General features: G+C 42.1%; 3 protein-coding genes across 3 annotated transcripts; 2 read left to right on the forward strand and 1 right to left on the reverse strand.

Annotated features, from left to right (window-relative positions):
- The first annotated feature begins 6,503 nt into the window (after positions 1–6,503).
- Positions 6,504–14,918, forward strand: cdc23 (CDC23 (cell division cycle 23, yeast, homolog)). The gene is made up of 16 exons (XM_085288893.1): positions 6,504–6,710; positions 7,138–7,210; positions 8,253–8,390; positions 8,527–8,569; positions 8,660–8,765; positions 11,110–11,242; positions 11,456–11,633; positions 11,735–11,832; positions 12,037–12,118; positions 12,287–12,440; positions 12,569–12,688; positions 12,801–12,876; positions 12,979–13,040; positions 13,168–13,246; positions 14,428–14,547; positions 14,631–14,918. Exons 1-16 carry the CDS (start codon positions 6,598–6,600, stop codon positions 14,781–14,783), a joined length of 1,728 nt encoding a protein of 575 aa, XP_085145019.1. The 5' UTR covers positions 6,504–6,597; the 3' UTR covers positions 14,784–14,918.
- A 120-nt stretch (positions 14,919–15,038) lies between these two features.
- Positions 15,039–23,101, reverse strand: kif20a (kinesin family member 20A). The gene is made up of 19 exons (XM_085288892.1): positions 22,891–23,101; positions 21,627–21,801; positions 21,045–21,155; positions 20,832–20,951; positions 20,495–20,633; positions 20,199–20,374; positions 19,878–19,971; positions 19,424–19,636; positions 18,929–19,040; positions 18,761–18,835; positions 18,511–18,654; positions 18,045–18,213; positions 17,798–17,950; positions 17,483–17,622; positions 17,190–17,292; positions 16,877–17,075; positions 16,699–16,790; positions 16,457–16,594; positions 15,039–15,965 (listed from the first exon to the last, which is right to left on the reverse strand). The coding sequence occupies exons 2-19, from the start codon at positions 21,789–21,791 to the stop codon at positions 15,588–15,590; spliced, it is 2,721 nt and encodes a 906-aa protein (XP_085145018.1). The 5' UTR covers positions 21,792–21,801; positions 22,891–23,101; the 3' UTR covers positions 15,039–15,587.
- Positions 23,102–23,206: 105 nt separating this feature from the next.
- On the forward strand, positions 23,207–24,372 carry LOC146565617 (uncharacterized). Its single transcript, XM_085287929.1, has 3 exons — positions 23,207–23,514; positions 23,666–23,806; positions 23,941–24,372. The coding sequence occupies exons 1-3, from the start codon at positions 23,274–23,276 to the stop codon at positions 23,994–23,996; spliced, it is 438 nt and encodes a 145-aa protein (XP_085144055.1). The 5' UTR covers positions 23,207–23,273; the 3' UTR covers positions 23,997–24,372.
- The last annotated feature ends 714 nt before the right edge of the window (positions 24,373–25,086 follow it).

Genomic DNA, 25,086 nt, shown 5'->3' on the forward strand with positions numbered 1-25,086 from the left:
GACTAAGATCTACACTCAACTTAAAGATAGGAACTAAACTACTGCAGTGAAACATCATTTTGCTGCAGAAATGATTGCCTTGTCTACTTTACCCTGCAATACACTGGCGTCCCATTCAGTTTGTACCCTTTCTCTCCTCCTGCAGGAGGGCTGCAATAGACGCCAGCCCTCCTGCAGCCCTGGATTTTTTTCTGTCCATCCATCCATTCATTTTTTTTGAGCAGTAAAGTTGTGTATTGGCTACTACTGTTGTCTTACAGCAGGCAAGTCCTGGGTTCAAATCCATCATCCCACCAGGGCCAGTTTGCGTGCTTTCCCTGTGTCTGTGATGAATGGTTCCTTTTCATTTCAAACTGAAATACGAGCTGTTTATAAATACCAGATCTATTTATTCATTACAGCGTAACAAATGTTAAAGAGGAACATGTGAAAGTTTATCGATCCCTCCTTGCCCACTGTTGATGCATCAGCCTGTGTGAGGTCTGTCGTGAGACTGCATCTTTTCGTCTCCGTGTGCACAAAGCATGGCATGAGAAAAATCTTAGCGCTTGAAGAATGACCTTTCTTTATGATCAAAGGGCAGTTGGCAGGTTTCATGTTGGTTTTAGCGGCTGCTCAGAGTTGGTGTACTATTTCAAGGGTGCATGCTGGTCATGGATTTATTGATGGTGCTCAAAACTCTGTCATTAGTTAAGTCTTTGGAAAAAGTGGCTTTAGATTTCCACTAACTTACAACTTTTGAGCTTCAGCATGAGGCAAGCCACACTGCATTTGTAGTTGAAAAAGCTTCCATTTTTATTTTATTTAATACCTAAAACCATTATGTGAATCGTTAGATTTTAAATTAGGAAAAAAGAGTAGTATAGATAAAAATTCTGCGCCAGTACTCGTGTGCAGCGTGGTGGAAATCCCAAAGCCAGTGACACTGCTGATTTTGACAGACAAGGACATGATGAGCTATGTCAGCTCTGCACCAGTGAAGCGGGGTTGAGCACAGATGCCAGTGACAGGAGCTGGGCAGGCAATCAAGTAACATTCATTATTGGTACAAGAAAGAACCATAATGATTCTGCTCTTTTCAAACTCACTGCTGACTTAGATATTGCTGCAATAAGTAGCTATTGTTTCTCTATAATAAATTGCAGATTTTAACAGAGCAGTGACAGGATTCACTGGGGCATGAACTTGGCATTAATATCCCCATCAAAGTCTTCAATACAACTGATGCACAGCAAATTAATCTGAGATTGATCCTGATTTCTATCAAAGCTTTAATTTTTTTCATTATAATGTTACTGTCTGTGTAGTAGAAGAAAGTCTAACCAACATCATCCTGTCATTCTCAGGGGAAAGCAGACACAAAAGAAAGAAAGATTTTTAAAAAAGCCTTCAGGTGTGCAATCAGGTCATCATTAAGCAGAGAAATTAGTGGTTAAACCACTGTTGTGCAAATGGCCTAAACTCTCACTGTGACTTGATGAAAATATTTAAAAGAGATGGAAAAGCATAAAGGTATGCTTCTACTCAGAGACTTTTAGGATTAAGCTGAACTCTAGTGTTCAGTCCATATTAGTAAAGAAAGGCATTGCACGCTCACATTTGAAAACACAGAGCTCATCATAATGATTTGATTGGACAACAAACATCCCAGTGTTTTGTTCTAATTTCCCCTCGCATCAGTTGCTTTAACTCTGATCCTCTGGGGATGCTACCCTGTAGAAATCGGGGATCAATCCACTTCATAGCAGGGTTAAGCCCGGGTTGGTGGTGGGGATATTTGAAGTTCTGAGTGTGAAGTAGCAGTAAGCTGTGGGCCAACAGAGCTGTAAGCCTTGAGCTAACAGGCGTCTCAACCAACAGCTAAATATAGAGTGAAAAGTCCTGATGATGCTGCGATGTCTTCATCCAGTATCTGATTGCAGACATGAAAGCAGGGTGGTACTTCTCCCAATTGTATTTAAAAACCAATGAGCATCCTGGACAGCAGTACTCAATGTGATTGCTACAAAACAGTTGTGAGATGGGCCTTTATTAGTTTAAATACCTCATTTTTTATTATCTTTATTTCTATTACAAACAGCCTTATTTATTTAGACAAAAAAGAAACTGCCTCGAAGCTTCCTATAAGACGAGGTAGCCCTTACAGAGCTGCACTGGCTCGGAAAATAAGTTACTGTGTTTAAAATAACAGCTGCGGTGCACTGAGTTGCTGAGGTAACGCAGTTAAGGTCCTATTCAGACTGCCATGACTCCAGTGCATGCGTTGGCAAGATGATATTTATGGATCTTGACATTATTAATATTATTTAAATGGCTTAAGAGATTTATAAAATGATGCATTGCCCTTTCGAACAAATAATAATTGACTGTTTAATCATTTCACCTGCAGAGCAATCATTCAAAATAATATTACCGCTGTTATGTACAGTGTCATTAGAGGACCACGAATAAATTGTTGCCCTGGGGTCTTTCGGGAGGTAAATGGAGTCATAATTTTTTTATTAAATTAATTGATCGAACACATTTTTCTTTAGTCAGGGTCTTTAGTGATTTTTTTGTTGGTGTATCATTCTTTACTAAAAAAGAACATCTTGTCCCTCATTATAGCCCACAGGGTTTTCTTGATGTCATCAGCTGCTATGAAAAATACAAAACATTTGATCATCACAGAGATTCAAACTTCAGACATATTGATCTGTCCAGGTAGAAAGCAGAAACAATAGTGGCTTTATTTCACTTGCTTTGATGGAAATGAATGTGCGGGTGCACTTGAGAGGCAATAACAGAACAACATGCAAAAAGGAAAGTTTTTATTTGTTTTTTAAGGTAGTAGCCACAGACCATCCCCCTCTCTTTATCCATCCTGGGTGATTTTTCTCTAGTTTTGCTTTTTCTGTCAATACTGTGAGCATGAGAGCGGCATTCTTGTTGCACAGATAGCCTCACTCCTCCAGGATATGTGCCATCACAAAAAGGTTTGCTGTTTCTCCTAGTGCAGTGTCAAGAGTGTGGAGGATACAAGAGACGGGCCACTACATGAGGAGAGCTGGGCAGAGCATCAGCTTAGCTCCTTTGTGCAAGATGGAACAGAATTAGCACCACCAGAGACCTACGAAATGACCTCCAGTGGCCCTCACGTGTGCGTGTTTCAGACTGAACTGTCTGAAACAGACTCCATAAGGGTAAAATTAGTTCCCGGTGTCCTTTGGTGGGACCTGTGCTCACAGCCGAGCACCATACAGCTTGACTGACGTTTTCCAGAAAACATCAGAGCTTCAAGGTCCCACCATGCTCACACTGCCCTCGTGTGACAGATGTGAAATGGTCTTGAGAAAGTGTGTAAACTTTATGCTGCCTGCACCATTTAACCTCAATCCATGCATGTTTTTGGACTGTGGGAGGAGTACTGGGGAGAAATCATGCAGACATGGGGAAAATATGCATCTCCACACAGAAAGGCCCCAAAAATGGACTTGAACCCAAAACCTTCTTGTCTGGCATTAGGTCTAGTGGTGGTCTCGTATTCTTGGAAGGTCACATACACCACAACATGTTAGCCAGCAATATCCTCACAGTTTCTAGGTGCTGGGATTAAATCCTCATATCCACTGTCAGTGAGCCCTGGGGTCCTGCTGGTACAAGACAATGCCAGGATTCATGTGGCCAGAATATGTAGGCAGTTCCAGGACAGTGAAGGTGTTCAAGCCACTGACTAGTCTTCATATTCATCAGACAAGAATCCAGCTGAGAACCTCTGATATTACTTATCGGTGCCTCCAACACATTAAAATAGTCCCACAAACTGTCCAGGAATGGAGAGACCTCAGAACACCATCCACGTTTTCAACCAGACCATGCTCTGATGTTGTGAGGAGTGGTGATATGTGTATGATTACTGAGACGGATTGTGAAACAAGTTGAAGGGCCATGTGATTTCAATTTTTGGTAAACCTCCAGTTCTTAGCAGGTCTTAAAATTACGTAAGCAGGAAATAGAACCTGAAATTTTTACTTACCTCCCGAAAGACCCCAGGGCAACAATTTATTCGTGGTCCTCTAATGACACTGTACATAACAGCGGTAATATTATTTTGAATGATTGCTCTTAGCCTGATAGGCCGAAGGACACTGTCTCAGCTAAACTATGGACACGCACACACACACACTTACACTGATAAGCACTCACTCATCCCCCTCCCTTTCCAACGCCTTCGATGCTTGTGCCCTACCGGGGGATGATAGCAGTCAACTGGACCAGCACAGATGCTGCAGGACCGGATGCGCTGTCTACGCCGGCTCTCTCTTACCCTTTACCCGCCTCTGTTGCTTGTCTTGTGTTTCTATGGTGTATTGATAGTCATGTGCTTTTGTGCTGAGGTGTTTTTTCTTTTATCAAACTGTTCTCCCACTAGGAGCTCAGTCTGAGTGGAGTTTTTTTTCTCCTCCTCTTACCTCATGTAGTGTATTTTCGTTGTTTTTTTCCTATCAGCCTACCTTCTGACATGTCTGCCCAATGTGATGTTTGTGTAAAGTTGGTCAGAAGGTTCCTTTGTGAGTGCGCATGCGCCATTAGCGTGCTGCCTGCTGTAACCCCTAATTTCCCTCGGGATGAATAAAGTATTCTGATTCTGATATGATTCTGATTCTGAAATGAACTACATAACATGACATGTAACAGCATTTCTTTATTTGTTTGACAAAAATGTTGCCAAAATGCAGAAATATTGTATGTCTAGGTACAGAGTAAATGATCTTCCACAGAAATTAAGAGATTAAATAGCATCCAGGTGCTTCTAATCAGCTCTTGATTAACTCTTGATTAATCATCAGCAAGTGTGAGCACCTTTATAAAAATCAAGTCTTGGCAGTTTGCTGCTGAGCATTCAGTGTGTGTTAACAGAATGCCAAGGAGGGAAGATCTCCGCAGTGATTTTAGCGAAGCAATTGTTACTGCCCATCAATTTGGGAAGGGTCATAAGGCCATTTCCAAACAATCTGAACTCCATCATTCTACACTGAAAAAGATTATTCACAAGTGGAAAACATTCGAGACAGATGGCAATGTTCCCAGGACTAAATGTTCCAGCAAATTCGGGATCAGACCATGAAATGGTCAGAGAAATTTAAAAAAAAAAAAATTGTAAAAATTAAAAAACAAAAAAACAAGAGCTACACCTCAGACTCTACAGCAGGCTACAGCTAAAGCCATTAGCTTTAAAGTTCATGACAGTACAATTAGAAAAAGACTGAACAAGTATGGTTTTGATTGCGAAAGAACATGAAAGCACAGCTTAGGTTTGCCAAAATGCATTCTGAAATGCTTGACCATAATACAGTGCCAAGTCTGATGAAAACCAAACACAGCATATCAGCACAAACATCTCATAACAACTCCACGGTGGTGGAAGAGTGATGATTTGGAATTGTTTTGCAACCACAGGACCTGTGTGCCTTGTAGTCACTGTGTCAACCATGAACTCCTCTGTATACCAAAGTATTCTAGTGTCAACTGTGAGGTCATCTGACTGAATGGCAGAAAATGATAAGAATCAAGGTGTTGCAATGGCGCAGGAAAATGTTGTGGTGAGACAGTAAGGGTGGTCTTTGTGCAAAAACAAATGCCTGCAAACCTCAATGAACTCAAACAGTGGTGGAACGAGTGTGCTAAAACTCCTTCAAAATAACGTGAGAGACTGATTAAGTCATACCGAAAAAGATTTCTTCAAGTTAATTTGCTATTGCTGCTAAAAGTTGAACTACAAACTATAAAACCATGGTGTGTAATTAGTTTTTCAAATACCGCTTTGCATTTAGCATTTTATTTTGTTATCATTAATCTTTCACTCTCTTCCACAGAGTGCCTTTTATCCTGCCTTCCTCAACTCACCGGTGGAGACAGATGGCTGTCCCTCCCTGAGATTTTTTCCTGTTAAAAGGAAGTTTTTCCTTCCCACTGTCGCCAAGAGCTGGCTTACTGGGGGTAGTGTGTTTGTTAAGGGTTTCTCTCTATAATTTCAATTCTTCTTTGCCTTGCACTATAAGACTATATGTTGTTGTGATTTGAAGCCATATAAATAAAACTGAATTGAATTTTTCTCATTTTAAAATCCAGGACAGATCCATTTTTTATGTCCTGTAACGTGCGGTGGAGATGAAGCCAGCCGCGGAGGTGTGCAGGTGGATAGCGAATGAGCAACAGCTTCTGACTTTCCAAAAAGTACTCATTTATTTACAATATCAAAAATAAAAGTGCTACCTCTACCACACATTACTAAAGAGCACACTAGTCCGCGTACACACGGGAACATCCATTACAGGAGGAGTGCGAAGAAGAACAAAAAGGGGGTGACACCAGTCGTGAGACAGGAGGCGCCGCCATGTGGTGATACACTGCATTACGATAGTAACTGTTACAGTCCTTTTATGCAAAATCTTAGAAATGAACGAGGGTGTACTTTCCTTTTTACCAATTTTTACCTTTTTACTAGTTTTGAGACGGAACATTGACAGAGAGGGTTTTATTTTGGAGGAAAAGCGGAAGAGGAAGAGGGACAGCCTCTTTGAAACTTCCACCAATAGCGTACTTGCTTGGTAAAATATGAAAATGGCGGCTCTCTGTAGTGAGTTTGGGGATCTGTTACAAATCAAAAAACAGCTAATATCGGTGATATCGCTTTGCAAAGAAAGAGGACTTTTACACAGCGCAAAGTGGTGAGACTCCCAGTGAATAATGTGCCATTAGCTGGCTGTCTTTTTGCTCTTTACAGTAAGCGTTGACGTCTAGTTACGTGTTAGCTGCGTTAGCACTGATAAAAAAAAATCAGTCTCTGTATTAGCTAGCTGTTTATTGCCGTTAACTTTGCTGTCAGTGTCACCTTAAACATAAGCAGACCGTATATGTAGATTTACTAGTTGTGTTGACAAAGTCCACTATGTGTAACGTCAGTGTTGCCTGTGCCTGAGGTATAACTTGGTTCAGGTCGTCTCTCTAGTCAGTTGTTTTTGATCAGTAAATTAAAACTGGGGAGTTTAGATGAATGGAAATAAACGAACTGATGTCAGATGAGGAAGAAATCTAATGCTAAATGTTGCACTTAGGTGTTAATATTAAAATTGCGGTTGTTCCTTTACATTTTAGGGCTTCTGAATTGGCATTTGCTTTGGATCCTCTGCCAAAGGATGAACTGCCACCAACATCCCCTTTAACAGAGGTTTGTAAAACTGTCATGATTGAGGACCCTTCTGGGTTTCAGTTGTTACTGATGTTTCTTTTTCTTATTTCTTCGTTCTTTCACATGCAGTACAGTTTGTTCCAGTTCTTCATTCGTGTCTGTGAAACGGTGCAAAATTGTCACTTGTAAACACGTGTTTTATAGCTCCATTATTACTACATTACATTGGAATCTGATATGTTACCTGTGGCATGACTCCCGTCTTGTGGAGGACAACCCTTAATGCTTTATGGCTCAGGTCTAGTTTTATGTTTGGACTCCTCCAGAAATACTAGTGCAAGTGAACTGCAGATCCAGAGTGCTTAAGGTTTTGCACAAACCGGTCCGATGTCGTGCAAACCTCCCTGGAGTATTATTTTCATAGAAAAATCGACACCCTGGTTGTGCAAGAAAATTGAACTCTAGGCTCATCAGTGAGTTTTAATGCCACTGGAGTATAATCGAGATTTTAACTGGGTGTTAAAAGGTTAGTACATTTACTAAAATGGATCGAAATAGCAATTAGTAATTAAAGTGTTGTATTTGTTGTATTTTCATCAATGACACTTGCGTGTTTGTGTATACACTTGAAGGTGTAGAATCTCCAAATAAACCCCAGTGCCAGTGTCTATTGTGATAAAGGAAGAAGTCACTCAGTGGCATTGTGGGAACTCTGATGTTTTACTGTTTAGTTAACAGGTGTGTAGAACAGGAATTGGCTATATCAAGATTTGTCTGCGCACACAATCTTTTCAAAATGTGTTTGTCTTTAATTTTGATCGTTTAGGATATGTGGATATGGGTGTGGTGATAATTTTCATACTATACTATAATATGAATAAATAATGATCTGGAATTTATCTAAAGTTTGATAAGAATTAAAAGACAATAAAGACAGACAGATTTTCTGGCAGGTGGCAGAATATTATTTTTCACATGTGTATATTGCCCCCTGTTGACAGTTCTTGCAATGTAGATAGTAAGATGATCTTGTAATAACTTAATGATGTTATTCAAATGGCTCTTATTTGTCATCATGCAGGAAGATGCACAAGACCTGGATGCACTTACACTGGCCAAATCATACTTTGACCTGAAAGAATATGATCGTGCTGCTTACTTTCTGAAAGGCTGTCGCAGTCAGAAAGCTTATTTCCTCTATATGTATTCTCGCTATCTGGTAAGATTCTGTAGATGTCGAGCATGCCCACGTCCTTTTGATCCTTCCTTTTTATTTCATAGGAAGCCCGATTTTACTTTGATCGTTGCATTTGTAACACATTTTGTCATTGTCCTTCTGTTTTTTCTTTTTTCAGTCGGGCGAGAAAAAGAAGGATGATGAGACTGTGGACAGCCTGGGTGAGGAATTCTTCTTTTAGACCCATAAAAGATAAAAATGAGGAATTGTATTAGTCTTTATAGCTTATTTATATATTTTCTGTGTTTTAGGCCCTCTGGAGAAGGGTCAGGTGCGCAATGAAGCTTTGCGCGAGCTAAGGGTCGAGCTCAGTAAGAAGCATACTGCAGGAGAGTTGGACGGCTTCACCCTCTATCTGTAAGATTGCTAAGATAAGATAAGATAAGATAACCTTTATTAGTCCCACACGTGGGAAATTTGTTTTGTCACAGCAGGAAGTGGACAGTGCAAAAGTTATGACGCAAAAATTAGAATACAATAAGAATAAATACAGTACACAACTGTACAGAATAGAATAAAATAATATACTATATACAGTAGAATAAAATAGAATAAAAATATACAATAAGATAAAAATAGAATACGAATGCTATATACAACTGAGTAAAAATACAACGATGCCAGAAAAGATTATTGCACTTAGTGTTATTGCACATGTGTGGATGTGTGTGTTTGTTCAGTTAAAGTTTTTGTTGTGGAGTCTGACAGCAGTGGGGAGGAAAGACCTGCGAAATCTCTCCATCCCACACCGTGGGTGCCGCAGTCTCCCACTGAAGGAGCTGCTCAGTGCTGTCACAGTCTGCTGCATGGGGTGGGAGATGTTGTCCAACAGTGATGACAGCTTAGCCACCATTCTCCTGTCACTCACCACCTCCACTGGGTCCAGAGGGCATCCTAGAACAGAGCTGGCCCTTCGGATCACCCTGTTCAGTCTCTTCCTGTCCCCAGCAGAGATGCTGCCGCCCCAGCAGACCACACCATAAAAGATAGCAGAAGCCACCACAGAGTCATAGAAGGTCTTCAGGAGTGGGCCCTCCACCCCAAACGACCTGAGTCTCCGCAGCAGGTACAGCCTGCTCTGCCCTTTCCTGTAGAGGGCGTCTGAGTTATGAGTCCAGTCCAGTCTGTTGTTCAGATGAACACCAAGGTACCTGTAGCTGTCCACAGCCTCAATGTCCATACCCTGGATGTTCAGTGGTTGCAGTGGAGAATGCTTGTGCCTGCGGAAGTCTACCACCAGTTCCTTGGTTTTACTGGCGTTGATCTGGAGGTAGTTCAGCTGGCACCAGTCCACAAAGTCTTGAGTCAGTCCTCTGTACTCCTTGTCGTCCCCATCAGTGATGAGGCCGACTATTGCAGAGTCATCAGAGAACTTCTGCAGGAAGCACTGGGTGGAATTGTGGGAGAAGTCTGCAGTGTAGATGGTGAAGAGGAACGGAGCCAGAACCGTTCCCTGTGGGGCCCCCGTACTGCAGACGACCCTGTCCGACACACAGCCCTGAGTCCTCACATACTGTGGTCGGTCGGTGAGGTAGTCCAAAATCCAGGTAGTGAGGTGATGGTCCACTCCAGAGTTCTCCAGCTTGTCCTTCAGAACCGAGGGAAGAATAGTGTTGAAGGCACTGGAGAAATCAAAGAACATGATTCTCACAGTGCTTCCAGCGGTCTCCAGGTGAGCGAGGGAACGATGTAGGAGGTGAATGACGGCATCATCCGCTCCAATGCCAGGCTGGTAGGCAAACTGAAGTGGGTCCAGTGATGAGCTTGTTAGGCGCCGAAGCTGAGCCAGGACCAACCGCTCCAGGGTCTTCATCAGGTGGGATGTCAGAGCCACCGGCCTGTAGCTGTTGAGGTCCTTGGGGCGTGAAGTCTTTGGCACTGGTACAACACAGGAGGTTTTCCAGAGCTGTGGGACTCTTCCCAACCTCAGGCTCAGGTTGAAGAGGTGCTCCATCACCCCACACAGTTGGTCCGCGCAGGACCTGATGACCCTTGAGCTGATGCCATCTGGGCCCGCTGCCTTCTTGCCATTAATCCTCCTCAGTTCCCTCCTAACCTGGGTGGTTGAGAGAGACAGGCTGGAGCCTTGTGTTGAGTGTGTATTGGATGCTGTTGTTGGGGGTGGGGAGGAGTGAGCAGGGTGAATAGAGGAGGTGTGAAGTGTCTGAGGTGGAACAGCAGCAGTGGGGGTGGGTGAGTCTGCAGCCGATGTTGGAGACTGCCTCATGGTTGAATCAAATCTGTTGAAGAAATGATTCAGTTCATTTGCCCACCTCACATCCCTCCCAGGCAGAGAGTTCTGCTGTTTGTGGCCTGAGATGGTTCTGAGGCCTCTCCAGACTTCACCAACGTTGTTTTGCTGAAGCTGGTTCTCCATCTTCTGCCTGTAGCTGTCCTTCCCATTCCTTATCAGTCCCCTCAACTCTCTCTGCACCCTTTTCAACTCCTCTTTGTCTTTGGATTTGAAGGCCTTCCTCTTCTGCTTGAGGACAGCTTTAATTTCTGGGGTAATCCAAGGTTTGTTGTTGGAGAAACACCGTACAGTCCTGGTAGGTACGGTGTTATCCACACAGAAATTAATATAGTCAGTAATGCATGTAGTAAGGCTCCTCCATAGTGAAACACATTACTGCCATTATGCAGACGTATACAGTGGATTACTTACAGATGATATCATGTTTGTGTCTGTGTGAACACACAGGTATGGGGTGGTTCTAAGAAAGCTGGATCTTCCGAAAGAGGCCGTGGACGTGTTTGTTGAGGGAATACATGCACTTCCACTGCACTGGGGCGCATGGCTGGAGCTCAGTAACCTTGTCACCAATATTGAAATGGTAACAAGCCTTATGTTCTGACACACAGAAACTGTGGAAACTGATAGCATTTATTTCCATAAGCTAACTCACCAAATCCACAGCAACAGTTTCAATTAAAAAATCACTCCTTTTTTAAAAATAATTTTAAAATACAGGGTCCACATATTCAGTAAATGTTCAGAAATATTTCACCTTGAAGTGACTCTGTCTGCTTCTACCGCTTCCCCTCAGCTGAAGTCACTGTCTCTGCCAGACTGCTGGATTAAAGACTTCTTCATGGCCCACATGTACACAGAGCTGCAGATGATCAAAGAAGCATTGCAAAAATACCAGAACCTAATAGAGGCTGGCTTTTCGAAAAGTACCTACATCATCTCACAGATTGCTGTGGCCTACCACAATATCAGAGGTTTGTTTTTTTCTCTACTTTTTCAGTGGAAATTTTGAATTTCTGATGAATGGCATGTAAGCGGGCCTAGTCTTACAGCACGCTGTCTCCCCTTCTTTCAGATATTGATCAAGCTTTGGCTCTGTTCAATGAGCTGAGGGAGCAGGATCCGTATCGTATCGACAACATGGACACATTCTCAAATCTGCTTTATGTCAAAGTAAGTGTATGCCAATTGCAATGTGAGATCTGAAGAACATTAGTCAGTAATCAGTATGACTGATGTGGTTTGCACAAAGACATGGGGGCCAGTTTCTGTATTATTTCAGTGAGGGGTCAAAGGAAAAAAAATTGTAGAAAATAGGAAAGTCAGTATCATAACTGAAATTTTGTAGTGTTGCTGATTGTAATCATGTTTCCACAGAGCATGAAGCCAGAGTTGAGCTATTTGGCCCACAACCTGGTGGAGATTGACAAGTACAGAGTGGAGACGTGCTGCGTTATCGGTAAGCATTGAACTAATTAGATTAGAGGTCACCGGCTGCAAGAGGACGTTACTTATGCTAGTTTTAAAACAAATGGATCGTTCATTATGTACATGTAATCCATAATATATGTTGTAAAAGAAAACTAGTGTTTCCTGTACTGCAGTAAGTCGTGTGTCTGATCCACAGGTAACTATTACAGCTTACGCTCTCAGCATGAGAAAGCAGCTCTCTACTTCCAGCGGGCCCTCAAACTGAACCCTCGCTGTCTCGGTGCCTGGACACTCATGGGACACGAGTACATGGAAATGAAAAACACTTCAGCTGCCATTCAAGCCTACAGGTCAGTCTGGATATCTCATAGTCGCGCTCAGCATCTGCATCATCAGGATGTATTTATTATCAGGTGACACAGGTCTGGAGGTTTAAACGGATTTATGATTTTAGTCTCGTGTCCTTTTTCTTCCTCAGACATGCCATTGAAGTGAATAAGCGAGACTACCGTGCCTGGTATGGTCTTGGTCAGACATACGAGATCCTCAAGATGCCCTTTTACTGTTTGTACTATTATCGAAAGGCTCACCAGCTCAGGTTTGGACTTAAGCTAAGCAGATGATATTTCATGCTGCTGTTATAAAGAATGGACGGTTTTTGGAAGAAAACTTATACATATATATAAACACTTGTTGGTTTTTTTTCTCAGGCCGAATGACTCTCGCATGTTGGTCGCACTGGGTGAAAGCTACGAAAAACTGTCACAGCAAGCCGAAGCCAAGAAGGTACACATCTACCCATTGCCAGTAATTAACAGTAGTTTCTGTAGTCAGTTCCAAAGCTTTTTTCTTGATTCTAACTTGTGTCATGGATTTATTTTTGTGAAGTGTTACTGGAGAGCATATTCTGTCGGAGATGTAGAGAAAATGGCTCTGCTCAAACTGGCAAAGTAAGTGTTTATCACTATATTGAGCTGAACAACAGTGCTCTGAAGAAACGAGGCTCTGATCTGCTGCTCGATATTTATTTTCCTTTTTTATATATTTATTTTTCTGGTTGTTTGTTATTTTTGTCAGGCTCCACGAACAGCTGAATGAGTCTGACGATGCTGCCCAGTGTTACATGCTTTACATTCAAGACATTTTCTCTTGTGGGGTAAGCACTTTAAATTAAGCTCTGACACTCATATTCTCAGGGTCTAGGATTGCGATGATTTGCTCTTTCAAGTGAGATCACGATGCTTCAGCTTGCTATTATTATGTATTATTATTAATTTGTTTCATGTGATAGAGCCTGACTGGCAAGCAAAGATGACTTGGTAAACTGTAATCCAGGTTTTGTCTCCCAGCGTCACTGAATGCAGCATCCTTTCATGTTTCTTCCCAAACTGAAGGGGCTTTAGATCCAGTCTATTAATGCGTGTGGATTTGGAATCGGCAATCATTAATGGGTTTCATTTTATCTACTACAAACAAAAATGGGCCAGCATGTTTCTTTTCCTGGGGACCAGACAGAGTTTTAGACGGTAAACAAAGGCCAGATCTTGAAAAAGGCATTTCACTTTTTTAAATTGTCTGGTTTACAGTGAAAAGGTTCATTAAATAAAATAATCCCTTTAAATGCTATATCAACTTTAGCCTACATCCACACAGTGTCTGTCTGATTATCACTGCTGCGCAGGCAACTGATTTAACACAATGTTTTATGTTGTAAATATTGACTCCAGACAACTGTTCAGCCGTCATCAAAATCCAGCATTACCCTTACAATACATGATCATAAATATGAAGGAAATCCAATTATGCTGTTATCTAGGTGATCTCTATAAACCGATTCTTTAATATAGAGAAACTGTTGACAGTGTTTTGAACATTTGGACAGGCTTCAGTTGCATGCAAGTGAAGCCTGTGTAGAGGAACGTGTCACATGACTAACATAACTTAGCTATTGTTCTGCAACAATTTAGCTTTTAATACTTTGTGTGTATTAATAAATAATGTCCAGAGCAATGAAAATCTTGACCCAAGTATTGGTTAAATTATTAGAAGGCCTCCAAAATTAGCTGTTGCCCCCCCAGGGCCAAAGCCAGCAGATTGAGTTATCTCTGCAAGCAAAAACAGACTTAAATACCAATGAAATACAGAAATGCATCATTGCATCAGTTCATTTTCTGCTGTTTTACTCGTGTGTTAATTAGCCAAATGGGAACAATTAAGAGGATGACATCGGTGGCTGGAGGTTCCAGCCCTCTGGCTCTGTTTTTCCCACTTGTGCTCCAGGTCATGTGTTGCATTAATATAAAGGAATATAGTTCTAACCAAACTAAGTCTTGTCAGGAACAACTGGAGCATGCTGAGGTGAGCACAGCCCTGCGGTACCTGGGCCAGTACTATTTCAAGAACAAGCTCTATGATGAGGCATCCCTTTGCGCTCAGCGCTGTTGTGACTACAATGACGTAAGTGTTCCTGTACGATTTGAGCATCTTGTTTTAGTTGCTGTTGTGTGGTCGGTACTGATCGGTCATGCCTCGTCTTGCAGGCACGTGAGGAAGGAAAGGCTCTGTTGCGGCAGATCTCACAGGTCAGAGATCAAATCGAGACACCTTCAGCAGACCTGTTTGCACCACTCTCAAACAACAACACTCCAGTCAGGAGGGTGTCTCCCCTGAATCTCATCTCATTTACACCCTGACACCAACTCTCTTCTTCATTGGCTTAAAAAAATATGGACAATTTACCTATCTTGTGACATGAAACTGCTCTGAAGGTTATCTTGACGAGGGCTGCGTTGGAATTTACATAATAAACTGCATTTGTTTTTGTAAAACTAGCAATCCTGACCATTTTTGTCCAGCCCATGACATTGTCTTTGCTGGAAATGTGAAAACAATCAGCGTACCTGCAGTAAGCACTGGACAGGTCAGTATGCACGGTGCAGCATCGCATACAGTAAATACCCATTTCTTGTTTTTGGTAAGGTTTAATGGTCAATAGTGCAATACTACAAAAAGAATCCCAAATAAAATGTTCAAGAGCAAACAGACAAGATTAACATGTATATATGAATGAACGAACACACACACACAGTCTAAAGTTTACAGCACAGAGCATACAAATGGGAATTTGACTTCTCACTTCATTGCTCATCGGTACGGTTTATGTGTAAATAGTTTACAGCAGTCTTTGCAGGGACTGACTGGAAAGGGTAAAATAATTTACTACAGTTTTAAAGCATGATTATATTCAGGCTGCTCAAATGTGTTTGTAGGATTTATATTGAGTGGTGGAGGGAGAGTACAGCACAAAGGCACAAAGTGGAGTTGCAGAGGCAGAGCAGGTTGATTAACACACATGCACTATTTTAACCATACAGTCACTAAGCAGCTTTACCTCAGCTTAAAGCATTAACAGTTCAGTTGATGCCAATAATATAGTTAAAGTAGAAAAACATAAAAAAATATTATAAAGACAACAGCAACTTAGTTTGCTTTAAAGTTCAGTACTTCCCCCTGAGATTACGAGGGGTGACGACCGGACTAGGAAGTGGAGATGGCTGACGGGACCGCAAAATCCTTGAGGAGGGGGTCAGATTTGCATCCTCGGCAGCACGGGTGTTGTATTTACGTGTTGGGGTGCGAGATGGGAACAGAGACTGGAAAAACTGTCGTTTTTGCGGCGGACGGTTTTCGGGGTCGCTCGGTGCGCCGGCGCCACAGCCTCTCCTTTTGCAGGAGCCCGGCATGCTGGGGGCAGCAAAGCCAGACGGGGGCAGCTGGGGAGGGAGGGACTGTGTTTGGGCCAGGGTCTGCGCTTTCCGCCTCAAGTCGGCTTTGACCAGCATCAGGTCGTTCTGGAGCTCCATAAGGATCTGGCCCTGAGAAGAAGAAGTCAGTTGACAGGGGGTGAGGTTAGACAGGAGCAGAGAGGGAAGGGAGGGCTGTTTAGTTTCAGAAGGTGAGGCAAAAAGCAACAGCTAAACATGCTCTAGCTCATTGACAGCTTTGTGCAGATGTTAGAAACCTTGTTTTAGTTTAAAATCTGCCGGTGCAAGTGAGTTAGGAGAAGAAAACGACAGTTTAAAATGAGAACTGCTCATAATATAATGCAGGTTTTTTTTTTTTTTTTTTTTTTTTAAAGAGTTCATGCATTTTATCCTCACAAGCTGCTTCTAACTAGGAGGAAAAAGCGCTTTTAAACTCTGCACTGATGGAAATTTAACATGCAGTTTGCAAAATGTGTTCAATACTTTCTCAGCTGTTGCAGAACACAGAGGGCTGAGCACCCTGTTAAATAATTTAAAGAAAATCTTAGTTTACAAGTAAAACTGAATGTGCAAATTGCACACTGCACATTGCTTGACTCTACCTGTTTGGCTAAAGTCTCATCTGCAGCTGTTAAAGCGTGGCGCAGCCTCTCCCCTCCTGTGTTGCGACAGCAGGCTCTTTCACCAGACTGCAGGTCCACCCCCAGCCTCTGCAGATTGAGGCGCAGCTGACGCAGGTTCTGTTGTAAAAAACAAGAAATATATACACACATACAAATTTTAATCTTTCAAACAGTCCAGAGACTCACATGCAGCAGTGAGTTTGTGTAGAGCATGTACTGACCCGCTGACCCTCCTCCAGCTTGCGGTCAGCAGCAGAGGTGAGATTGCCAGCACTACCTGGCACTTCTAGCTGCATCTTAAGCTTTGTCACCTCTGCACAGACAAACAGAACAAATCAGTCAGCCATCATGAACAATATCCTTGTGCATATAATCAGAAATCTTCCAGTCAGACTGTACCTTGAGTCTTGGTGCACAGCTCAGTGCGGCACTGGTCGAGTTCAGTGCGCAGTCTCCCGAGCTCATTCTGCGTACTGACGCGCTGAGAGCGGCGAGGGCCCTCAGAGTCTCCAGGTGGCGCCGTCATGGGGGCTGCTTCATTTGCCTTCTTTTTTTCCTCAAGAGCAGCAGACAGAGCTTCAATCTCCTGATCACGTTCCTGGGAGAACGGAAATAAATTTGGTAGAGATTCAGCGAGAGCATCGCAAACAGTTGCGAATGCTTAATTTGCAGAGAATGCAAAGCATTACAAACTTTCAAGTCATTAACTGACCTTTAGCTCCTGGGTGTAGAATTTCTTCAGGTGTTTCTGCAGGCTATTTATCTTGTCTTCATACCTCTCTTCAATGAGCGCCCTCTCAGCATCCAGTGTCTCACTACAGGGTGAGAAGATATAAAATGTTGCTATATGTAGTCATTACGAAAACAGTTAAACAACACATTTCTCCCAAATCCCTGCCAAGAAAACACTATTAGATGTGCCTACTGCTCCTTACCACTAAAAAGTATTACAAAAAAAAAGCCTTTAAATTGGCATTTCAGATTCAAACAAGCACCCACACACACCTGAAACCATCTTGCATTCTAGAGATGACCTCCATCATCTCAGAGACCACCTGCTCTCTCACATTTGCTTCTAGGACTTCTTTCTCTTCCCGCTGGCGCTGCACCTCTCTCTTCAGAACATCAATGGCCTGCAGCAAAGCCTTAATGTAGAACAGTCGGCTGTTAGAACAATAGATTTTTGACAGTTTTCGACACATTTAAGATGTTACGGTTACTTGGTTTAAGTAGTGTTTCAAAATAAAAGGTTGATTTATTTTGTCAGTGAAATAAAAGTGCTTAATATTTAGGTGTTACATAAAAAGCAGAGGATGTTACCTTAGTATCTAACATGGTGATATCTCCATCGTCGACATCACTCTCATCCTCTTCCTCCTCCATCACCGTGCTGTCGTTACCATTTCCTGTTGGATCACGAAGTAAAGACAGGATGTAGGCCACTCTGGTCTTCGTGGACGGGCCGTGGACGAGCTTAAAGAAGAGAAACGGCACATTTGATTGATCTCACACAGGACGCAAAACTAAACCAGCCACTCAGGTACTCGTGTACAAATGAGTTTCTTACTTGGGTAGCAATAGCAGAGAATTTGAGGGCCTGGAGGGTCTCGTCATAGATGGATGCACATGGATTGATGTTGACCACCATGGTGGAGGTTCCTCGCCCACAGAAGAAACCCTGCAGGACACGGGTCAGCTTACTGTCCCTGAAAGGCACCACTTGAGGAGGCCGTGACCTGTTGATGCAGTAGGAAAACATATTAAAACCCATTTGGTCATTAAATCTTTATATGTACAACAGCAAAAAACAAAAACGCCCTAAAAGCTGTAAAAGTTGATTTAGTGCAGGAAATCCACACGCCATAAATTAGCGGATCAATAATTTAATTACTGCAGAAGCTGACGTGAAGAAAATTTATAGCAATTTAGCATTTTCGATCTTGAGAGCAGAAAAGCAGTAAAAAGCTCCACAAGATGATCTGTTTCAACCATTTCTCTAATTTACTACACCACCTAAACATTTTAAAACGTACTTATTGCTCTGGTTGTGCCTCAGGGCAGCAATGCAGCGCCCCAGTGTTAGGAGGGAGGTGTTAATGTTGTTGGCCTCCTTCATCCTCTCACCATTACGCTGATCTTTACAGCGTTCGGACCCAGCCAAATCACACACAGTCAGCCTAAAAAGGAGACAGACTTACATTATCACCTTTACAAACTCTAATCAATATAAGTTAAAATGACCCAAAACTGAAATCAAGACTGGGTAATTAAAAGCCAACTTACTCGCTGATGTGCATGGCCTGGCCTGAATTTGCTCCAGGGTGGACGTGCAGGACACGGAGGGAAAAGATGCTGTGGCTGTGTAAGTGATACGTTTATGATCAGAGTGTCCACAAGTGTAACTCAAATTAAGGTTTCAATAGGTAAACACGTCATTTAACATGCTCCTACCTGCGACTGGAGTTCTGGTTGAGGTGAGTGCTGGCGAAGCTTTGGTTGCGACGCCCAACTCTCAGAATCCTCCAGGCTTCCTCGGCGCTGCGGATCTGGATCCAGGTCAGGTCTGATACAACAGGAAGAAGCACAATGTGGTGCACGTGAAGGAGCTGCAGCAGTAGTTACACATGCTGTTATGCAGGAAACACATGAATTAAGCTAACGTAGTGTTCAAAGTCGTGACCATCTTTTGCACAGTTCTTTATTCATGCACTCATTCATTGTGGTGTGTTGTTGCACTCCCACAAACACAAAGTCTACAAAGACTGCAGGTAGAGTTGAGGAAAATGAAAGAAGCAATTTACAGTTTTTAAACATCATTTCCTGCCTGATGAAGCGTAACATACATCAGATGAGAGCGGCTGCCTGGTGGGAATGAGCCTCAGGAAGTTCAGGCCAACATACTTTGATCTAGTTTTAACTCCATTCCTGTGAATGAGCCACTGTTACCTTTCACGTAGGGGTTGCCCTGCTTGTCGTCGCTTAGCCGCAATGTGACTCTCTTCCGGGGCTGCTGGGAGGGCGAGGCGTCCAGTAGGTCGTACAGGAACTCGTTGTAGATTTCATAAAAGGACACCCAGATTGAAAACTGCACTCCTTCCTCGAGATCTTCCCCTCCGCTGTGCGACAGGCTGTCCGGCTCCAGACAAACACTGTCCGTGTCTGCAGAGGCAAATTAAAAGTCACATGTTTGTTTTGTTTTTTTAAGGCAGTAATGATTTTAATATAAAGAAAGCAGTGTTTAAACTGGAAATTGGTATGTGCTGCACAAACAACGCTGATGTTGACTTCTTATATTGTAAACAGTGCTGTGTACTCATCAAACACCAACTATTCTACTCCAAATACAGCATGTGGTGCGTTTAGCAGAAAATTGACTACATTTAGGAATGAAAATCCTCACCTTCCAGCTGAGTGCCAAAGGTAGTGGTAGCAGACAGTCCTCCGATGCCACTATCCCAGCTTGTGGTGGTGCCAGTGCAACGAGAATTCCCATCCTGAAATCCACAAGAGGAAGGAGAATCAGAAGATGCATAATTCATCTGCAGGAAAACATTTAACCAAGTAGCAGTCTGCAAGGAAAAGAACATGCCAAATATACCAAAGTGTAGTCACATACGTTTGGAGCACCACAATGTCCAAATGCATCCTAAAATTCACCTTGTTGCTACAATGTGTTCCAGAGTAATGCTGTAAGGCCTTTAAAAGTCATATTTATGTTTACCTCTTTGAGCAGAGAGTTTCTGCGGATTTCCTCTGCCTTGACCTCATTGGCACTGAGCTGCCTCACATCCTGGTATAAGACAGGCTTCAGGTTCATGCCACCGTACAGACGGCCCTGCAGTTTCCTAAACAGGGACACTAAAGCCCGGGGCAGCAGGCCTGCCTCTCGACCGCTGCCTGCAGGCCAAAGTTTGACAAGCATGGTTTATGTTGTGCGATTACATAACGAACAAACCTCATAATTAACCCTGGGATTTATGTGTCCAAGTAATATCTGCAGAACAGAAAATAACTCACCCTGAATGGTGTACGTCTTTCCAGAATTGGTTACACCATAAGTGTAGAGAAGTCTATTTTCTCCTCGAAGCACATCGTTTATCATCGCCTTCATTGTGCTCTCATAAAACTGTTGCTGCGCTGTCTCAGGACCAAATATCTAAGGGGAAATTTAAAGAAAAAAAAACAAAAAAAAAAAACATCTTCACTGGTCTGTTTCACTCCAGCATTCTCATTTTCTTCAAGTTCTTCTCTGAAAATATTATTACGTGATTACTACAGTTTTTTTCTGAATGGGTTTTCAGTTTTGGAAACAGTATGTTTAAGTAAAGAGGAGCTACACATACGACTCTCCTACCTTCGTGAAACTGAACTTGTGAATACTCGGAGTGATGCCTCGTTCTGCTGCTCTCATGTTCTGAGAGTCATTTGGAGCTTTAAGCAGCAGGGTCTCTTCGTCTTGGATAGCCACACAACCCTAAAAGAAAAACAAAATAGACTCAAGTACAGTTTCAGAGTATTGAAAGCTTTTATCCTAGAAAAAACAAAAATGTTGACCTTAATGTCTTACCTGCTCTTCCCCTCTGGATCTCTCCGTGTCAGTAAGTGGTCGGATGCGCAGGAAAACCTTCACCCTCTCGGTGGCCCCTTCATCGCAGCTTTGAGATTTCACTGCTACTTTCTAAACACACAAGCATCTTTGTAAATGTTTTGATGGTAGAATGGAAAAATATTAACACCACCAAACTGCAATCCCAGGGTTTAGAATTTTACATATTGCATCTCGCTCTACTGCAATACCCATCTGGGCTTTTAATGCCTATTTAAGCCTGCCAGACTGAAGAAAGCAGCTGTGTTTAAGAATCAGAGAGGTATAGCAAGTGAACTGGAAAAGTGTCAGAATGATGTAGTTTAAACAGAATGTTTCCCTGCCTCCCTTTCTTTTTTGGGGGGGCTGTTATTCATCTCCTCTGAAGGAAAAGCGAGGTATGAAATTATGGCTTTGAAAAACAGTTACACCTCTGGCAATATTGATCAATTATATATATATAGACACACACAAAAAACAAAAAAATCTCATATAGATTTGTTCTGAACATGTTTTGTTATACCTGAGGGACATATGATTTTTTTTTTTTTTGGGAACTCTTACCGGCCCTGTAATGGATGGCCTGGTGTCCAGGCCCGGGGAAATAACAGAGATCTCTGGTAGACGTGGTCTGGCCAAACCTCCGTGCTCTGCTGCTGTAGATTCAAACACAGCCATTTCCTCCTCATCAGAGGGGCATCCACACGGAGATGACAAAGACAGCGCCATGCCCGTCTATCTGTTCCAAGGATAACACGTTTTCATTAGTATGTAGTAATTCTATTAAAAGGGGATTACAAAATGTTTCAAACATGGGCTTGACTTAGGGCGTGTGCACAAGTCACTTTGAAAGGATAATATAGGCTTGTGTTGGAAAAAAAACAGCAATATACAACATAAAAGATGAAAAACTAAACACACTCACACAAGTGTCTGTGTTGTTTGTAATAATGATGTAATGATGTTATTCTCTGCTCAAGCATTTCATTGCTATGAATTAGTTAAACATGGGTGTGTCGTCATCAAACAAGCAGACAGGTAAAGGAACACTAGTTTACTGTTTAAAGCCAAATTGAACCTGCTTAAGTAGTCAAACAGGAAATATTTCCCAGGCTTTCACCAGACCAGGCAAGTTTGGCATTAGTGCTGATCAATACAACTGCTCTACAGCAGGTCCTGTCATGCTTAGTCTTTGTAGCTATTACGATGAGCGAGTTTAGAAGTCTCGGTTTTTCAATTTCATTCCCTTTTTTTAATCCAAATGGTATTTCGTGTTACACTGAGCAGCATTTAAAAAGTATCAAATCCACGTTTAGCATTCAAAAAAAAAAAAAAAAAAAAAAAAAAAAAAAATCACTCGAGCCATCTTCACCTTTCACTGCTTGTTACAGCAAGAAGACTTTGTGCTTTCAAAAAGTGTCTCAGCACTGAGTGCAACTAAAATAAAAACCTCAGTGCTGAACCTTTACATGTGCAAGTAGCCATGTTTAGCCTCCAGTAAGCACGTAGTAAACGGAGCCTATATTGCAGTGAATTAAACAGAGTCACTTTAATGTTTATACTAGCTAACATACATTTAATAACAATGATTTCTACTACAAGTACCAATATATGCTAACAAAGAGACTTGCTTCCTGGTTTTAAATGGGAAAATCGTGCAGTCACTCAAAACCAAAAACAAGCACACAAAAAACGTAGATATTGCATTTAGCTTAACACACACTTACATAACTCCGTCAAACAGTTATAGTTACAATCTAATATTATTTTTGTAACTATTACGTTATCTTGTTTAACGTCGTATTGCCCACGTTTAAGTAAAACTCACTTTAACTTTCCTGGAATGTCCAAAATGTGCCTGGTTTCCTGTAAGCTCGTTAGCTTAATGTTTACGATAGATCGCCAAAAGCCAACGTTGAGGTAAAACTGTATAAGTTCAACAAACCCTCCTCGTCTCGAGCTCTTAGCACCAGCTGAGCCGCTTTACCCGATTGCTTTTTGGGTTTTTGAACAATGCGCTTCCCCACAGGGAGAGTCGCCGATTGGTTAAAGTGTATCGCCGTCTTCCCTTTGATTGGTTAACAGGGCCTCGCATGGCGCATGGGCTTTGGAATATGACGTCGCGAGAGGGGGTGCGGCCAGGATTTTTGGTCGAGGTGCCATTTTAGTAGGCCAAACAAAGCGAGCGAAAGCACACGAATAATATCCGCTATGGTTCGTACTTGCTGTGTGATGGGTTGTAACGTTAGATCGCACGACCGGCAAGGGAATAAGCTTGAAAATGGGCTGTCTTTTCATTGTTTCCCCACCTGGAAGCAAAACCAGGGAGCTCATGTGTCGGATGTTACCAAAAGAAGGCGTATAGCCTGGATAGCAGCTGTGAGACGAGCTGATATCCAGTTCTCTACCATCCCCAGATATCTGTTGGTGTGTTCCAGACATTTTCATTCGGGTAAGTTCTAAATAAGTTCATATTACTCTGTATAGCCTATTAGTTTTATTTCGCTCTGAAGTCATAGCAAATTAGAACAAATATCTCAATGTGTGATTTTGCAGGACTGCGTTCTATTTATAGAGTTGCTAATTACTTAGCATAATTGCAGGCAAACCAGCCTATGAAATGGATGAAACAAATCCTGACTGGGTTCCAACGCTATACATGGGGCACTCCGAAATCCCTGCTTCAAACTTGGACCGTCACAGACGACGAATGCGACGGAAGCAGCAAAGAGCAGCAGTCGGAGGTAAATACAACTCCCACCAACATAAAAAAATGCTCTCACTGTCCGGTAATCAGCTCATAGCTTTTTGATGAGTCATGCACTTTTAAGTGGGCTTCTGGTGAACATTTGCCTTATGCACTCATTGTATCTGACAGGCTTTAGTAATGGAGGAGCAGAGTGTGAAGGTGAGGCCTGCATAGACGTTACATGAAGAGCTGCCAGAGATGGACATGACAGAAGACCGACACCTTAATCACCACGTGATGGAGGCTGTGGCCAAGAGTGGAGGCTGAGGTAGTAGCAACAAATGTAGAAAATGGAGATGGGACAGAGAGAGATGCAGAAGCTAAAAGACAGCCGATGGATTGTGTGTGCTGTGAACAGAGCAGAAATAAACCAGCTGTTGGAGGAGAACAGAACGCTTGAATCACAGTTGAAAAAGACAGCTGAATGAAAAATGTTTTAAAGGATGACACCAAAAAAGTAAAATATTATACTGGAATACCTTGTTTTGCTATTTTACTCTCCTTATTCAACAATGTAAAAGCTTTCCTGCCAGCATCAAAGAAACCGTGGCATTTCCAAATGCTTTTACTCACTCTTCCGCCTTACATTTGATCTTCCTGTCCAGCATCTTTGTGTGCAGAGGTTAAGATCCCCGCATTTACAAAAGGCTTCTGTCAACTTGATGCCAAGGACATTGAAGATACAAGAGCTATTGCCCACCTAATAATTCATGTCGAGCGAGTTGTAGGTAGTTTACGCAACAGGTATAAAATGCTGCATACCACCATGCCAATCAGATTACTTCTTTAATGTGAGGGTGAAGAGGAGGCCCTTCAGGATAAGATAGTAAAGGTTTGCTGCGTTTTGGTGAACATGTGCCCCATTGTGGTAGTAAAACCAAGGGAAAATGAAACTTGCTCTTAAGTACTATTAAAAGTCTTGTGCTGTGTATATGTAGTTATAATTTTTCAAAAGATACAGTAAATTTACAGAATGTTAGTGAGTGTTATTATGTAAATGCTGTCAATATTTTATGTAAAAAAATTTGTCAGTTGTAAACCATAAACGACATTGATTCTACATTGTAACTGATTTGATGTTCTATAAAGTGGTTTTAATAACAGGCAAAAATTTGTTTGTTTCTTTATTCATCTTTTAAACAGTGGTACTTAGTAAGTACATATTCAGTAAATGAAAATTATTTGCATGGCAATGCACTTCAGGCATCAATCTAGACCCCCTAAATAAAAAGTTATGGGGCATTCAGAACAGAACTATGCTCGGAGAAATATTTT

The sequence above is a fragment of the Mchenga conophoros genome, linkage group LG10 (genome assembly GCF_057382185.1).
Source record: "Mchenga conophoros isolate Kocher_MC1m ecotype Shallow Benthic linkage group LG10, M_conophoros_male_GT1.1, whole genome shotgun sequence".
Classification (NCBI taxonomy): Eukaryota; Metazoa; Chordata; class Actinopteri; order Cichliformes; family Cichlidae; genus Mchenga; species Mchenga conophoros.

Excerpts from the sequence above, each read along its gene's own strand:
- cdc23 (XM_085288893.1), top strand. The coding sequence starts at position 6,598 with ATGAAAATGGCGGCTCTCTGTAGTGAGTTTGGGGATCTGTTACAAATC. Across the intron at positions 8,570-8,659 it reads TGAGACTGTGGACAGCCTGG|GCCCTCTGGAGAAGGGTCAG; the intron begins GTGAGGAATTCT and ends TCTGTGTTTTAG. Across the intron at positions 11,243-11,455 it reads TTGTCACCAATATTGAAATG|CTGAAGTCACTGTCTCTGCC; the intron begins GTAACAAGCCTT and ends GCTTCCCCTCAG.
- kif20a (XM_085288892.1), bottom strand. The coding sequence starts at position 21,791 with ATGGCGCTGTCTTTGTCATCTCCGTGTGGATGCCCCTCTGATGAGGAG. Across the intron at positions 19,972-20,198 it reads GAAACTCTCTGCTCAAAGAG|GATGGGAATTCTCGTTGCAC; the intron begins GTAAACATAAAT and ends TGTGGATTTCAG. Across the intron at positions 19,637-19,877 it reads CTTTGGCACTCAGCTGGAAG|ACACGGACAGTGTTTGTCTG; the intron begins GTGAGGATTTTC and ends TTGCCTCTGCAG.
- LOC146565617 (XM_085287929.1), top strand. The coding sequence starts at position 23,274 with ATGGTTCGTACTTGCTGTGTGATGGGTTGTAACGTTAGATCGCACGAC. Across the intron at positions 23,515-23,665 it reads TTCCAGACATTTTCATTCGG|GCAAACCAGCCTATGAAATG; the intron begins GTAAGTTCTAAA and ends GCATAATTGCAG. Across the intron at positions 23,807-23,940 it reads GCAAAGAGCAGCAGTCGGAG|GCTTTAGTAATGGAGGAGCA; the intron begins GTAAATACAACT and ends TGTATCTGACAG.